The following is a 16,228-nucleotide window of genomic DNA, read 5'->3' on the forward strand; positions in this document are numbered from 1 at the left end:
CTACCCCCCCCCCCCTGTTCATTGCTTTGGGTTAGTATGAATTGCCGTTGTACTCTGTTTTTGTTTGTCTATGTCTTGTTGAAAGATAGACATAAAAACGACTCAACTTAGCTATGCTCGTGTTGTAAACCGCTCAAGCCTACCGCTAGCAATTTTTTTTTTTTTTTGGCTTTTCGTTTCGGCTTCCCCTTAAGGTTCTTAAAATGCGTCTGCTAGGGAGAGGTTTTCACACTTTTATAAAAAATGTTTCATTCTCCTCCTCATCCAATATGGGATCTCACTATTCACTCCTCTTCGAGGTCTAGCGTCATCGACGACACTCGTTTCCTTCTCCAATCGTTGTTGGATTCCCAAATTCACCTCCCTTCGAGTCCTAGTATCCTTGCTGGCACACCGTCTCGTGTCCACCCCCTTTAAGACTCAACCTCCTCGTTGGTATATCGTCAGTTGTCTAGCTTTGATACCATTTGTAACAGCCCAAGCTTACCACTAGTAGATATTGTGCTCTTTGGGTTTTCCATTTCGGACTTCTCCTTAAGGTTTTTAAAACGCATTTGCTAGGGAGGTTTTAGTATTCGTTCTCCTCTCCAACCGATATGGGATCTCATAATCTACCCCTCTTCGAGGCCCAGCATCTTTGCTGGCACTCGTTTCCTTTTCCAATCGTTGTGAGATCCCCCAATCCCTTTGAGGCCCAGTGACCTTGATGGCACACCGCCTTGTGCCTAATGACCTTGGCAGCACATTGTCTCGTGTCCACCCCCTTCGAGGCTCAACCTTTTTGCTGGTATATCATTTGGTGTCTAGTTTTGATATCATTTATAACCGTCCAAGCTCACCACTAGCAGATATTGTCTTCTTTGCGCTTTCGAATTGTATCTGCTATGTAGAAGTTTCCACACTCTTCTAAAGAATTATTCGTTCTTCTCTCCAACCCACGTGGGATCTCACATGTTGACACTAAAAGCTTACATTAATTGGCTATAGAATAAGCTGATTAGATTAAATATACTATTGTTCATAACAAAAGTATTTATTCTAAAACTTTCTCTTATACACCCAAAATTAAGGGCATTTAACGCCCATCATTTATTCAAACTCACTAAAGTCAACTTTACCATCCAGTAGATATTGTTTGTTTTGGATTATTATATATCGTCGTTAGCCTCACGATTTTAAAACGCTTATGTTAGGAAGAGGTTCATTCTCCTCTGCAACCGATGTGGAATCTCACAATCCACCTCCTTAGAGGTTCGGCGTCCTTGCTAACACAATACCCGGTATATCTAGCTCTAATACCATTTGTGGCAGCCCAAACCCACTTCTAGCAGATATTATCTTCTTTTGCATGCTGTATATGGTCGTTAATCTCATAATTTTAAAACGCGTCTATTATGATAAGGTTTCTACACTCTTATAAGGAATGAGTTTTAGGAAGATCTTAAATCATTTTTTCTATTAAACTAGTGGGAAAATGAGTGGAAATTGACCTTAGGGTAATAATTAATATTTATTTAAAATTTAAAGGGCTAGAATTGATTTTATATATATATATATATATATATATATATATATATATATATATATATTATGACCCATTATAGTAGTAAATATAAAAATAGAACTATTGTTTTTTATTATTGAGACTGGATGTGGGTTCTAATATTTAAGCCCAAAAGGCCCAGTATACGGTCCAGTAAGAAGCATCTCTTGCGCCGTAATTGGGCCTTGGCCCACCTTTAGCCGTCCTCTCCTAGCTCAGACTCTGTTTGAGCACAAGGACGCAGGTTTCGCTAAGAACCGCAATTTTTGGAGGTGGCGAACGCCCATTACTCCGGCAGGCTTCAGCATTTAGCGGTACCTGTTCGGTAAAATCTTCTGGTATAGCTTTGTTCTACATTTCAAGTTTTCAATACTTTCCCGCCTTTGGAATTTTGCTTTCTTGCCGTTAATGCGTAGCTACTAGAGAGGGTCATGATCCTTGGTCTGAGCTTGTTAAGTTCTGTTTAATTTGTTTCTTTTTTTGTCAATTGGTAATGTTCACATGTTTTCTGATTTGAGTGTTGTTGTTTTCAATTCGTTCCTGATTTTGTGTTGTTTGAGAAATTCTTTGTTTATTGATATGCAAACTAGGTGTTCGATATAATGCCGCTTTGAATTGTTTTGCTTTTTGTTTCTTTTTACAGTTCGTCTTCGGCTTTCTTTCCAGATTCTAACACTTGACTTGTTTTCTATCAAGCATTTTCTTGTGGGATTTTCCAAATCCTTGTCCATATTCATTTCTCTACAAGATGCAAACTTCTTGCAATTGGATAATCTTCTTCTGCTAATAGTTATTTTATGGGAAAATTTATGTTTGGAATTGGTTTCATTGAAATGTCCTGCGTTATGTGAGACTAGATGATTCTCCTTTGCAAATTGTCAAAGTACTAGAAATTAGGATCTTAAAGCTGTTGAGAAATTTCTTATGTTATTATCTCCAATCTCCAAAGGGAATAAACATCATATTTTTTAAAACTATTTTTGTTTAAAATTGATTTTCAGTAGTCTATATTTTGGTCTTCTTGCATCTCAACCTGAAAAGGCTTATGAAATAAAGTTTCTTATATGCCTCAAATGGTTAAGAATTTTGTTTCTTCGTTCAATGTTGGAGGAACCTGAGCCACCTTCTACATGAGATCCCACATTGGTTGGGGAGGAGAAGTAAGTATTTTTTTATTAAGGTGTGGAAACCTCTCTCTAGCATATGCATTTTAAAACTTTGAAGGGAAGCCCGAAAAAGAGTCCAAAGAGGACAATATTTGCTAGTGGTGGGCTTGAACCGTTACAAATGGTATCAGAGTCAAACACTGGGGCGATGTGCCAGCGAGAATGCTAAGTCCTGAAGGGGTAGACACGAGGCGGTGTGCCAGCAAGGACGCTGGGATTCGAAGGGGGGTGGATTGGGGGTACCACATTGATTGGAGAAGGGAACGAGTGTCAGTGAGGATGCTGGGCCTCGAAGGGGGTGGATTGCGAGATCCCACCTCGATTGGGGAGGAGTACGATATATTGTTTATAAAGGTATGGAAACCTCTCCCTAGCAGACACATTTTAAAAACCTTGAAAGGAAGCCCGATCTCTTACATACCTTTGGGATCTGATGAAGACCCACTCAAGTTTTCTTTTGTTATTATTTGAATTTCACTCAATCGCTATATTTATGTTAAAAGCAAGCTGCATTTTCATTTTTACTTGTATTTCTCATGCATTGCTCAGATCTTACCAGGAATCTTTTCATTGGTTTGATTGAAACTTGTTTTTTCTCCCAACCCCTACAAGAATTGCTCAAAAAATTATCGTGGGGCGTAATTCTTTCTTGAATACTCTTGTGACTGAAGGGTCGAACTATTACTCGTGCAATCAAATGTTTTCTACTTTCTGCACTCTTTAGATTTCTTTTCATGAACTGTTCATGCTCTTGCTGATATTACCTTCACAAGTTTATTGAATTCGAACTTTTTTCCATCACAAGTCCCTCTTAGTAGGTCGCATTTTCCTATGAACATATCTTTCCTCTGTTCTTGCAGCATTAAACATGTTGGACAACGATGCTAATCCAACTTTCAGCAAGTCAACTGGCCTGCCACGAAAGCGCTTCTACCGTGCAAGAGCACACAGCAACCCTCTAAGTGACTCTCACTTCCCAGTACCAATCTCCCCCAATGAAATTGATTATTCCCTTCATTACCCTCAACTGTTCCCTTCAAATGACCAGCGAGATAGAACCAAAAAGATTGAATTTGCTGATATTGGTTGCGGTTTTGGTGGTCTTCTGATTAGTCTTTCAACCCTTTTCCCGGAAGCCCTGATGATTGGAATGGAACTCCGGGATAAAGTATCGGAGTACGTTAAGGAACGGATCTTAGCTTTGAGAGTAGCAAATCCTGGCCAATACCAAAACATTTCAGTAGTTCGAACAAATTCCATGAAGTACATTCCAAACTACTTCGAAAAAGCACAACTTTCAAAGATGTTTTTCTTGTTCCCGGACCCTCATTTCAAAGAGAAGAATCACCGCCGGCGTGTAATCAGTCCATTTTTGCTTGATGAGTATGCATATGCGCTGAGAGTTGGTGGGATTATATACACAATTACAGATGTGGAAGAGCTTGGAGAGTGGATGAAGGCTTGTCTAGAGAATCACCCTTGGTTTGAAGCTTTAACATTGGAAGAGCTCGAGGCAGATCCAGCCGTGGAGCTTCTAAGTTCTGCAACGGAGGAAGGACAAAAGGTTGCAAGAAATGAGGGACGGACCTTTCAGGCAGTTTATAGGCGCGTTGCTGCAGCACCATGACTTGGAAGGATTGAGCTTTCTTCTGGGTTCATTTGATTGTAAGTTATGAGTTGTTTCCTTCAGCTGTTTGCATTCTTCCTTAGACTTTCTTGGTGTTCTATTTTCTGTTCTTATGAGAGATGCATCTTACAATTTGATCTGATTTACTCTCGGAATCTCTCCACGAACTTGGGATTCTAAATCAGTTAATATTAGAGATGTTTATTCAACCCACGTGCAGAAAATGGGAGAAGAAGTAGTGAGAGATTTATCTCAATTAGTTAAACAAGGTTAGGGACGGAGACGGAGATCATATTCCTTATCTCCACCTCACCTCGCTTCTAATTTTGGAAGACGTATGATATTGAACCTGAGGATAACCTTTAATTATTCCATGCAATTTTTAAAGAATTTTTACATGCTATTAATCATTAAAATTTCTTAATTATGACTTATTCAACTTCAACTATGGCACGATGATGTCCTACATTGGTTGGGGAGGAGAACAAAACACAATTGTGGAAACTTTCTCCTATCAGACGCGTTTTAAAGCCTCGAGGGGAAGTTTAAAGGGGAAAATCCAAAGAGGACAATATCGAGTTTCTCCTATGCGTTTTAAAGCCCGAAAGAGAAAGGTCAAAGAGGCCCATTAACCAATTCCGATCTGGCCCAACACGATCTCGAAAGGCTCAATAACCAATTCGAGTCGAATCGGCCCAAATATTCTTGGAGGCCTCGACCCGACCCGGCCTTCTCGAACGATCCGTGGAGGAGTCAGGACTCGGGACTCGGTAGATTGTTCTTCATTTTACCTTTATCACGTGATTCACACGTGGTCAACTTTGAACCTCCTTCTCCCATCAATTTATAGCCTGCAAATCGAATGAAAACAAAGGTACTTGTGGAAATGGAATGGGATAATCTTGGAATCTTCCAGAACTGAACAAATACCGACCCAATTCCGACGGTGTTTTGAAGGTGACTACTCATGGCGGCGAACGCGAGAGAATCTCGGCGGCGGCGGATCCTGGAGCGAGGTTCCGAACGTTTAGCCCTAATAACCGGCCAGATCCAGTCGCTCCCTTCTCCCTCCATATCTCCGCTGCCGAACGATGAAAATATCGATTCATTACCCCAGCCGTCGATCTCGAATCTTCAGGATCTCCGGCCTCGTATTTCTGATCAACCGACCGGTATTCCTCGTATTTCCTTGTTGCTTTCTGATTTGCATTCACTTGATACTATGCCCTATGTCTCATCATCAATAAAAAGATACATCGTTTAATTTTTTAAAAAATAATTAACAGTGAATTGCACACAGTCTACTTGGATCTTCGAAGTTCTAGGCATGTGTATTGAATTTGAATGTCAATAGACCTAGTGCTGTGATATTGTGACCTTAACAAAAGGTTGTAAAGGCATAAATTATATCTAAATAATGTAGCATTAGAATTGAAATAGCTTGGATTGCTATTTGGCATCACGTATTTTTTAAAAAGAACTGCATTGAGATTGAGTTCTTTCCCATGGGAAGATGTTGGGAGCTAGAGAAATTTTCACAATCATTGTAGAGTTATTCTCTGCCCTTGTTAGCCTTCTCACGATCTTTTCTTGCAATATTGCCTGTTTAGCATGAGAAATTGCAGCGTTGAACACAGTTCTCCTGTACCTTACAATATATTCCTGCAGTTCCATTTGTTTTATGTTATTGAACTGTACACTAGAATTGTTGTTCTGCTCACACTCCATGCTTCGCTTGCAGTTTCTCATGATATCGACAAGCTGATTGGTTCTGCATTGCAACATAAGGATCCTCGGATTAGTACTAGATCTTCTGCATATGATGGAGCCAGTACGGCACCTCTCTTGAGCAAATCTAATGAAATAGAACATGCAGTAGCTTCTACTCCTCAAGATGGTGGAAGAGCACCGTCCCATGTCACCCTGTCTGAAGGTCGAGATTCATCTCTTTCTACATATGGCAGAGATCAACGCTCCAAACCAAAATTCCAACTAAGTTCTTTCTCGCTGAAGGACTTAAGTTCGGCGATTTCTGAATCTGAAATGACCCGCCTTTGTTTTTCAGCTATTATAGCCTTTCTTGTAGTTGCTTCATATGTAGGATTTCCTTTCTTAGGCCAGAGTCTTATGAGAATTGTTTTTGGATCTAGACCAGTCTATCTCGTCTTGCTTACAAATGCAACAGTTGTACTTGGGAGACTTCTTTTCGCCAAACAGAAGGGTTCTAGAGTATCTGATAGGGGAGAGGGTCAAGTACCTCCACCTGAAGGACAAAGCTCATTTGAACAAATTGGTAACGTTTTAGAGGCAGGTCTAGTGGCTCAGAAGGCAATGGGTGCAATTTTCATGGACATTAGTGTGTTTGCAGTTATTGTTGTATCGGGACTTTCGTTTGTGCAGCGGCTTTAGATTCAGGCTGTGTCGATGGTTTGCAGTTTCGTTTCGTGTCTGTTCTTTCCTTTCTCTGTTCTGCACCTAGTCTAAAAATTTTCTTCTGTAAATTTGTCTCGTGTCAATGATACCCATTCAATGTTGGTTTGTTAACAGTAAACCGAAAAGCCATTCTATAATCCGATTGTTCCAGTTACCCTAAATTTACGACCCTACTTGTGTTTACTGTTGAATGGAATGATGAGGATTAATAGGGCCTTACCTTATACAACTTGATTTTGATGCAGTGTAAGCAATCCAAGTATTTGAATTATACCTTACCTTACATGAAAGCTTTCTTGTATTAAGATATTAGATTATGAAGATGATCTTATCATTGAATTGATTTAATGCAGGTTTAGAATGACTTTTAAAAGGCTCAAGAATTTGAACTTAAAGAAATCATTCTTAAGCACTTAATACACGAATATTAGGTGCACCTACAAGATTAGCATTACTTAATTTAGAGAATGATGGTGTATAAAGTTCAAGTCTCCATCTTTCACTTGTGAAAAGGGAAAAATTAAAAAGAAAAAAGAAATCCCTAGCGTGACAATTTGTAGAGAATATTGACATGCTTTTCATTAATAATCATACTTCTACAAATACAAGTAAAAATCATTGTCTGCATAGCATTCTTAATCATCTCTCTTTCTTTCGCCTGAAATAAAAAAGCCAGCATTTTGCAGACAGACTTGTATTGCAACTGTAACTAAGCATGGAATCGTACCTTCTCATGCTATACTCTTAAAGAAAGAATGGTCAAGGGCTTGTCGAGCTGTTGGGCGTTCCGAAGGGTCGTATTTCAATAGATCATACAACAAATCAGTCAATAGCCTGGAGAAACCCACATGTTGTGAAACCATATCCTGAAAACAAAGAGAACAATTTGATATAAGCTTACGATTATCTTCTATAAAACCACAGAAGCATACTAATTAACAGACCTTCAAACGATCAAGTTTCTTCACGGCTCGAATGCTTTCTCTTGAAACTGCTCCTTCGGGCCAGTTTAGTCGCAGACCTCGTTTGAAATACTTTTCTGCGTTTTGGCTACATGAAACAGATCGAAAATTAGTCCATTTGTTACTCTACAAGGGAAATAAATGAAGAGAAATCGAGATGTTTCAGTACTCAGCACTCTGAATCATGTGCCCTGGTATAGGTCCCAACACCCTCTCCATCATTGCCAAATGCTCCAAGTTCTCGTGAGTTTGGAACAGTGCTTTGCCCTACAGGCTTCCAGTAATTAACAACTTTTTATATAAACTTCAACCTAATCAAACCTAAGATAGGTTCAACAAATACTAACCGAACACAGTTCGACAAGAATGCAACCTATACTCCACAAATCGCATGGATAACTCCATCCAAGACCTGCATAACATTCATCAATGCAGGTGAGACTACAGCATGTATATAATGTAAGGCATTTGTGACGCAATATCTAACATTGTCAACATTTCTTTGCTGAGATTCTTGGTGCAATAATCAAATATCATATAATAGTATCCTGGGATATGCAATGAAATTATATTACTTTCATGTCCATCTGATGATAAATTTTCAGGCAGGGGCCCATGAGTAGGAAATGTGTAACTCAGGGCCAAGCAGCAAAAACGGATGCTGAAGAGACAACCATGAATGTCACACTAACCCCAAAACAATTTTGACACCCAAATGTTAAAAAATTGGAGCCTCCATCATAGAATAAACGCCTTCCACTCACGCTCCCAATGAGATTTAGAAACTAATGAAAAGCTTAAAACGTTTCTACACTGCTGCATACATATGTATGAACAGTTGGACGACAAGAGCCACGAACTACCTTCAATGACAAGAGTTATTGCCTTATGGGTAAAAGTGACCGGACAGATATACTTATACAATATTTTAGCAAGAAAAAAGCAAAAACTTAAATATATCACATTTTTAAAGGTGTTTCTAGAAAATAATTTTGTGACAGATTCCGTCTTCTGCCCTAATGCTACCACTGGGGTTCATCTTTCCCCTTCCTCCAGATACTATTTAATTCTATGTAACAACATAAATAAAATGAAATTTTGGGAAAAGTTTCAACACAGAAGGTTTCTCAATTAGGAATCAGAGAGGGAAAGGGGAGAAAACTATACACAAACACAAATTTCACTAGCCAACCACATAACTAGTTACCTAGAATAACCTCAGGGGCTCTGTAATGCCTCGTAGAAACAATGGAGCTATGATTCTCATTATCAAATGCAGTACTACCAAAATCAATCAGCTTAATTGCACTAGACTTGGGCAAGCACCTGAATTGCGTTTCATCCGACGAAACCCTCTGTATCATTTCAAGCATCGTTTTTAAGATACATTTGAGTTTTCACCCAAATTTTCAGATTCGAAATATTTAAATACCTTACAACCAGGAAGCTTTATATATTCAGAAGACACAAGAAGTATATTTTCTGGCTTCAGGTCTGTGTGGATTAAGTGTAAATCATGCATATCTGCCAGATATGATGAAGCAAAGTAAACAAGTTAAACATGGCATGATTAGACATTTGCCACCCCTGAACAGAGGAAATAACAATGAAAATGGTTTCTGAGTTCTTTAGGGAAAAAGAGATAAATGAAAATCAGAGAAATGATGCAGAGGTTGAAAATAAATCCACACACATGCTACAGATTCCAAAAGCTGTCGTCCAAACTCCCGAACAAGATCCACAGGGAATGGGTGGTATTTATTTCTCTTTAGAAAATCAAATAAGCTTGGTCCAAGCCTCTCAAATACCTGATCAAACCATTCAAATGCATTCAAAGGAAGGCTTTTGTTAATTTTCCAATTCTATGAATAAGTCCACATGTACGAAAGAATTCATGTATATGTGAACAATGCATGTACACAATAATTGATAAGGTTTACCCAATAGCAAAAGAAAAACCGCCACTATTATGATAACTGAAAGAGATTAACTTCAGTTACCAGAAAATACAACATCAAAGGGGTCGCAATAACATCTTAAATATCAAGAAAGGGAGAGAAAAGAGATAAATCAATGGGCTTTAATTGAAATACTTACTATACATATGTGATTGCGGTAGTCAAACCAATTTCTAATCTGCACACAACTGCATGAGAAATATGTTGCAAACCAGAGTTAGATTGTGTTATCTGATGAATTGAAGACTATAAAACAAGGAAATAGATACACACCGTAAGCAGCCTGTGTCATTCTGAGCAAGATGCTTAAGTATATCCACCTCAACCATGGCTGCATCACGGTACTTTCTTATGCTCCGAACTACCTTAATGGCTACATATTCTCGAGTTTGCCGGTCCCAGCATTCCAAAACTCGACCAAATGTGCCTACAGCACTAGAAATTTGCTCAGTGGACTCCAGCAGAATGACAAAAACATAAAATCTTGCAGACAGCAGGGAACATGACAGCTAACCTTCACCCATCTTGCTGAGGATTTTATCTGCAAGACGTTCATGTTACCGATTACCCCAGTAAGATTCAAGAATGATAAATCAAAAACCCAAAACAATTAAGATAATGACCAAACGAAAACCTAATTGCAATTTAAGATATGGATAACTTGAGTAAATAACAAAAACGAAAGAGGACATAAGACAATATATATACATGGTTTTGGGTATTTGAAACAAATAAGGGATGTTCATTCCGCAGCTCCGGGAAACCTTAAAATATCAATGTGATTTCTTTCCCTGGTAAAAGGTAATTTCATTGATAATAAGAAATTCACAAGTAGAGTCTCCAACTCAACCTTTGCTGGAAGTTACAAAAGGGTCTATACTACAAAAAAATTAATGATATAGTCAAAGAATGGCATTGCAGCTTACACCAGGTGACAACAACCCAAAAAATCTCACAGAAAGTTCCAAGAATCCTTTCTTTCCCTAATGTGTTTTCTTTCTTTCAAGCAAACAACATAAGAGGAAGGTTCTCGTGATGTGTGCCTCAAAATACTGCCTTACTTTTATTAAGAATTTACCGTAAATCCCTCGTCTGATAAAGGAAAAAACCCCAACATTGCAGACTCGATTTCACACACTCCATACCAAACTATCATAGTATATTCAGCATCCAATTTAAAAGGCAAACCGACCAAAACAATAAAAGGGCACTCACATCTCGGAGTGAGATTCTCGCCGAGGTTGAAGACATAGTGTCCTTCACGATCATCGTCTCTTCTCGGGGGCGAGGCATGCCTTTTGACCTCATCCTTAACCACCACCAAAGCCTTATTAGCCTACACAGGAAAAAGATGCACCCAGCGACCTTCATGATTCGAAATAAAAGCCCTAATTGCCGTGACCTTCAGAATTCAACGTCGTCATCGCTGAAAATCCAATCCCAAAGCCAACGAACTAACCTCTTGTTCGGATGGCACCACATCCCATGCGGAACGAGGCCTTTTCCTGGTGGTCCGCTGTTGTTCTTTCTCCATTCTCTCAGCTTCCATGGCTGACATTCATTAATCAACACACACACACACACACTCTCTCTCTCTCTCTAAACTCTATACCGATACTGTTTATGAATGTACAAATAAATAATCAACAGATAAATCCCTGAGAATCACCAGAAAATTAGGGTTTCGGCGACTTGGTTCTACAAAATACAAAGATTCAGCAGCTCGCCGACCACCACAGATAATAATCGTAAGAGGCGAGAGGTTTTGAACAGGAAAGACGAGGCTGTTACTTCACGCTCGTGAATATCGTACATTCGATATATATATATATATCTAACGATTTGTTTTTTACCCTCCGAAATTCTTGTCCAAATATTAGAAGGAATTGGAAAACAATTTTGCTCAAAATTAGGATTCTTTTCCTCAAAATTTTATTTATTTCGTCATAAATTACCATTCAATCTTTTAAACCAAATGTTGCAACCCTACCGATGAGGTAAGGATGAAAGTCTGCTTTATTGAAAATGTCATCGTTCAACTGATCAAACCTATTGTTGTAATAACAGACTAATCTTCTTTAAAATTGTGTCGAGGACAAAGATTGTATTCTTCGTTTATTTATTTATATTTATTTTATCTTATAATTTCGTGAATTTTGATTAATAAGCTCTAAGTTTGACGAGAATATTACAAATTTTTAGATTTTTGAGATTTTGATTGTAAAACTTAAAAAATAAATTATATTTAAAATGTTTTTATTTTAATTTTTTTTGTTAGGAATTCTGTCAGTCATGTCAACAAAAATAAATAGAGAATTTCGAGAAGATATAAAATGAAATAGGGGCAAAGACAGAGATGGGTAAGGTTTCCCTATCCATGCCTTTCCCTGTGGACTACTATTGATAGTGCAATTTTAATTATAATTTGAACGACAACAAAAATTGTCTATACTCTAGACCGAGGTCATTTAAATGCAGCATACATCTTTCATGTGATTTGTGCACACTTACTAGGATAAATTGGGCAAGTACTGCGTCAACCAAAAATAGTGGAATCTGATAAATGTTTTGTGAGGTCACCCCGAGCATCAAGATGTCCTTTGTTATCGAGAATCAACCTATGAGTCAACTTTATATTTGGAGTCTCCTATACATGCACCTGTCTGGTACTATCGAGACAATAAACCTTATTCATCCATACTGAGTCATCAATCTTATACTATAACTTTGACTCGTGGAAGGAGTTCAACCTAAAATCGTCTTAGATTCTCATTTCTTAAAGGAGACGTTCGTCTTACAATACTCACTCAAGTCATGAGACGTGCTCATTCCATGAGGTTACTTACTTAGACAACTATGTCCACGAGCGGTAGAGAGCCGACACTATGACATGTGTTGTGTCATAAAACATGTTTTACATGACACCCACACACAACAAACTTGACTAACATGCAATTATGGAGCATCTATTAGGTATTAAGTTGACATCAAATTTGGCGAGTTTACATATTTTACCTATACAAACTTAACTCCAGAGCCGCTTATTGAATCTAACAATGGAACTTTAACTCTTGAGGCAATTGGTTGAGGCGCTGACCCGAGGCAACGACACCACTAATGACACTGTAGTTTTTGGCGTTGCACCTTACTTTGACAAGCTTGCTCATACACTCTTGGTGCATCAGATGATGCACAGTTTTCATCAACCGTGTTACAACACTTCTCTCTCGATCTATAACATAGCTCGATGGATGATACTAGCATGTCACCGCTATTCCTGTTTTCAATACCGGTCACGACCTACTCATTTTTAGTATAGGCGTGACATCGACTACTCATGGTGACATGTAGAATCAAACTTTTACTCTTTTAATTTATAAACGGAGCGACATTATTAGCTCATCATGAATTCATAAATCATAAAATACTTTCCTGGCCGCCCATGGGTATCCCGCAGCCCACAGATTCTATTCCTCCGGCCAATGGCGTGTCTCCATTCTCCAGCGAACGCTGTTTCTGACGATTCAACCCACCCAAATTGCTCGAACGGAGAATCTTGGCCCGGAGCTTCATCTTTCCTATAAAATTCCCTGCTTCGACATTGAAGGCGTCTAATCTAGCTTAACAACGCCTCGACAATCAAGTCACTAACCTGAGAAGCCGCTCGCTACTGCAAGAGAGAGAAGATGCAGAGTTTGCAAGATAAGGCTTCCGAGTGGAGCGGAGTGAAGCGTGAAGATGCCTTCGCCATCGATGAAGTCAATTTGTTTCAGAAGTTAGGCCTCCAGACGTTCGTCAATCTATCGACCAAATTCTATAACAGGTCTGTTTCTGTTCATGAATGCAGCATCGCGAAGTGATTTGAGTTTTGAGTTGTTTTCTTATTTTCCCGCGAGGAAGTAAATTGCTGCGGATTCCGAATCAGATTTAGTATTTTTCTTTTTTGTTTTGAGTTGACTCGGAAATGAATTTTAATTGATGGCTGATTGATAAGCAAGATGATGGATGTGTCCAGGATCAGTTGATGAAATATCGTTAATGCTTTAGCTCTATCTCATCGAGATCAAACTGATTGTATTGTTGATTGCTGTGTTTTATTGTTCCATCAATGTGAATATACCAGGGTGTACGACGAGGAGGAGGAGTGGTTTCGATCAATTTTTGGGAATTCGAAGAAAGAGGATGCAATTCAAAATCAGTACGAGTTCTTCGTGCAGAGAATGGGAGGTCCGCCTCTATATTCTCAAAGAAAAGGCAAGTTTTTCATTTTTCTCGCTTGTAGTCTTCCAGTATGAATTGAAAATATAAACTGAAAAGACTTGCAGATCAAATTTGTTCTTTTGTTCCTTTCCCAAATATATTGCACAATGACAAATTATGTTGGTTCTCTGCCTGTTTGATAATCATTTGGTTTTTTACCAATGAAAATCATTCTGTATCGTCCTTTCACCTACGGGTTAGGCTGATTAGTTTGATCTCCGAGACAGTAAACTATATGAAATAAGAGACAAAAACAGAACCTGAATCTTGACCTGCTACCCTGATATAGGCTAAAAACTTAGCTGGTTAAGAAAGACTTAAGTTTAACCATTTCGTTCATCACAACAAATATTGTACCATGTTTAGTTGTAATTGAGCACCAACAGTGCTCTTCATGGCTTGTAGAATGACGTAAACAAAAAAGTGTTCTTATTTCAAGTTAGAAATCACTGGTTGATGCGTAGAAAACAGCTGTTTTTCCCCTAATAACATATGGAAATCTGTTTTTGTTTCTTATTTGCTGAGCCTAACCTCTCATTTGAGTTGAGGCAATCAATCAATTATGTCTTCAACATGCTCAAAACTCGTTACCTAACAATTTATCATGGAGGTCTCGATATGTCATCTCTTCCATTGGTGATGATTATGATTCATAAGAAATTTGGTTCTGTCATGCACCCCATGCCCTACCTTGAGCACTCTGCAGTTTGGTTAGTTTAGGAGCTAAAAAGAACGTATTAGATGCTCAAGAGTGCTTTTGTCATGTTTGAAGCACTTTTGCTAACCAAACATCACTTAATTGCTTTGTGAGAAAATATTTGTGTAGCGTCTAATGCTATGTTAAAATGGGCTTGTTATTAAGCATTTTTTTAATCATTATGCATACAATGAATGGCAAATACTCACAAACTCACCCTAATTTAGCATACCCCGCAGCTCGGTGGCTTAACGTTTAGCTTGAATATCAAATTCGAAGAAAGTCTTTTGACCTTGGACCTTTTTTTTACTTGATCCAATGCAATTTCATGGGTACATGAAAATGTAATCTGTTTGCAACATGCTTGTTATGATCCTTACGAACTTTGATGGCATTTCAGGTCATCCAGCTCTTATAGGTCGACATCGACCGTTCCCAGTCACGCATAGAGCGGCAGAGAGGTGGTTACATCACATGCAGCTAGCATTAGACGAAACCCCAGATATAGATGCAGATTCAAAAGTCAGAATGACAAACTTTTTCAGGCATGTATTCTTCTCTTGGTTCCTTATACCATCATTTATAGGCATCCTCTAATCTATAACCCTTTGTTTATGCGTCTCTATCTATATATGTATGTACATTATAAGAAACGAAACTTTTGTTGAGAAAAAATGAATTTCAAGTGCATACGAATAGACAGTTCCAATAAAGGAGCCACACCAAAACAGTAATGGGTTCAACTCTAATATAAATAAGACCTAAAGGGCAATTACTACATCGAAGCCGAAAAGGGAGACAGACCAAATCACTTTCCAGAAATTCTCTTTAACAACCCAAATCCACCACTAGCAGGTATTGTCTTCTTTGAGGGGTCCTTTTTGGGTTTACCCTCAAGGTTTTTAAAACGCATCTGTTAGGGTGAGGTTTCCACATGCTTATAAAGAATACTTCGTTCCCCTCTTCAATCAATGTGGGATTTCACAATCCGCCCCTCTTGGGGCCCAATGTCCCAGCGTCCTCGCTAGCATCCCGTTCTTTTCTTCAATCGATGTGGAATCTCACATTTTCAATCTCTTTAAAGATTATGTTGTTCCTCTCAAAGCCAAATGCTCTATAGAATATGACCTTTATCTCGAAAAGGCAAATGAAGAAGAAACTCTTCCGAATTGAATGGACTATGCTCTTTGTTTTCATCTCTTGAGTTCCATTATTAGCTTTACTTATTTCCTGGTTGTCTGCAGACACACAGCTTTCTTTCTCGTGGCTGGAGATGAGATGAAGAATCAAAACCTGCAAACTCAATGCAAGCATGGTATCCAGCAACCTGCTGCCCCATAGAGATATTCTAGGACAGTCACAGAAGCATATCTTCCAGTCAAATAATTTGATCTTACATGCTGGTAAGACTGTTGAATATATGTATTTCCATCTCCAACTGACATTGAATCTTTACTGATAAGAGAGGACTCTCCTCTATTTGACTTGAATGACGGCATCTTTTTTTTTTTTTTTTTATGTGCTGCCCCGCTCCCTTTCTGCATATGAACGAAAGAGCAAGTCCTTAACTCGATTTCCGATA

At 38.6% G+C, this 16,228-nt stretch overlaps 5 protein-coding genes across 9 annotated transcripts in view; 4 read left to right on the forward strand and 1 right to left on the reverse strand.

Annotated features, from left to right (window-relative positions):
- Window positions 1-129, forward strand: part of LOC111492256 (basic leucine zipper 9-like) — a 2,623-nt gene extending 2,494 nt beyond the window's left edge. Inside the window, exon 7 of one of the 2 annotated variants that reach the window (XM_023141540.1) lies at window positions 5-129. The gene's annotated coding sequence lies outside the window, so the exon portion shown is untranslated. The other variant, XM_023141539.1, reaches the window with a different exon arrangement.
- Window positions 130-1,763: 1,634 nt separating this feature from the next.
- Window positions 1,764-4,547, forward strand: LOC111492390 (tRNA (guanine-N(7)-)-methyltransferase-like). Of its 3 annotated transcripts, none has more exons than XM_023141712.1 (2): window positions 1,764-1,881; window positions 3,570-4,547. In XM_023141712.1, the coding sequence occupies exon 2, from the start codon at window positions 3,578-3,580 to the stop codon at window positions 4,334-4,336; it is 759 nt and encodes a 252-aa protein (XP_022997480.1). In that variant the 5' UTR covers window positions 1,764-1,881; window positions 3,570-3,577; the 3' UTR covers window positions 4,337-4,547. The 3 variants fall into 3 exon arrangements, with proteins under 3 accessions (XP_022997480.1, XP_022997481.1, XP_022997482.1); XM_023141713.1 differs by having other exon boundaries at window positions 1,764-1,868; XM_023141714.1 differs by lacking the exon at window positions 1,764-1,881 and adding an exon at window positions 3,011-3,063.
- A 626-nt stretch (window positions 4,548-5,173) lies between these two features.
- On the forward strand, window positions 5,174-6,993 carry LOC111491715. Its single transcript, XM_023140713.1, has 2 exons — window positions 5,174-5,508; window positions 6,078-6,993. The coding sequence occupies exons 1-2, from the start codon at window positions 5,304-5,306 to the stop codon at window positions 6,743-6,745; spliced, it is 873 nt and encodes a 290-aa protein (XP_022996481.1). The 5' UTR covers window positions 5,174-5,303; the 3' UTR covers window positions 6,746-6,993.
- Window positions 6,994-7,368: 375 nt separating this feature from the next.
- LOC111491714 (serine/threonine-protein kinase AFC3) lies at window positions 7,369-11,482 on the reverse strand. Of its 2 annotated transcripts, XM_023140711.1 has the most exons (12): window positions 11,149-11,482; window positions 10,905-11,025; window positions 10,204-10,230; window positions 9,963-10,116; window positions 9,829-9,877; window positions 9,425-9,539; window positions 9,164-9,255; window positions 8,939-9,086; window positions 8,079-8,143; window positions 7,901-7,998; window positions 7,714-7,819; window positions 7,369-7,635 (listed from the first exon to the last, which is right to left on the reverse strand). In XM_023140711.1, exons 1-12 carry the CDS (start codon window positions 11,245-11,247, stop codon window positions 7,501-7,503), a joined length of 1,209 nt encoding a protein of 402 aa, XP_022996479.1. In that variant the 5' UTR covers window positions 11,248-11,482; the 3' UTR covers window positions 7,369-7,500. The 2 variants fall into 2 exon arrangements, with proteins under 2 accessions (XP_022996479.1, XP_022996480.1); XM_023140712.1 differs by lacking the exons at window positions 9,425-9,539; window positions 9,963-10,116; window positions 10,204-10,230; window positions 10,905-11,025; window positions 11,149-11,482.
- Window positions 11,483-13,112: 1,630 nt separating this feature from the next.
- LOC111491717 (two-on-two hemoglobin-3) lies at window positions 13,113-16,136 on the forward strand. The gene is made up of 4 exons (XM_023140714.1): window positions 13,113-13,512; window positions 13,813-13,943; window positions 15,047-15,191; window positions 15,891-16,136. Exons 1-4 carry the CDS (start codon window positions 13,376-13,378, stop codon window positions 15,985-15,987), a joined length of 510 nt encoding a protein of 169 aa, XP_022996482.1. The 5' UTR covers window positions 13,113-13,375; the 3' UTR covers window positions 15,988-16,136.
- Window positions 16,137-16,228: the final 92 nt, after the last annotated feature.

This window comes from Cucurbita maxima, unplaced genomic scaffold, assembly GCF_002738345.1.
Source record: "Cucurbita maxima cultivar Rimu unplaced genomic scaffold, Cmax_1.0 Cma_Scf00017, whole genome shotgun sequence".
NCBI classification, from domain to species: Eukaryota; Viridiplantae; Streptophyta; class Magnoliopsida; order Cucurbitales; family Cucurbitaceae; genus Cucurbita; species Cucurbita maxima.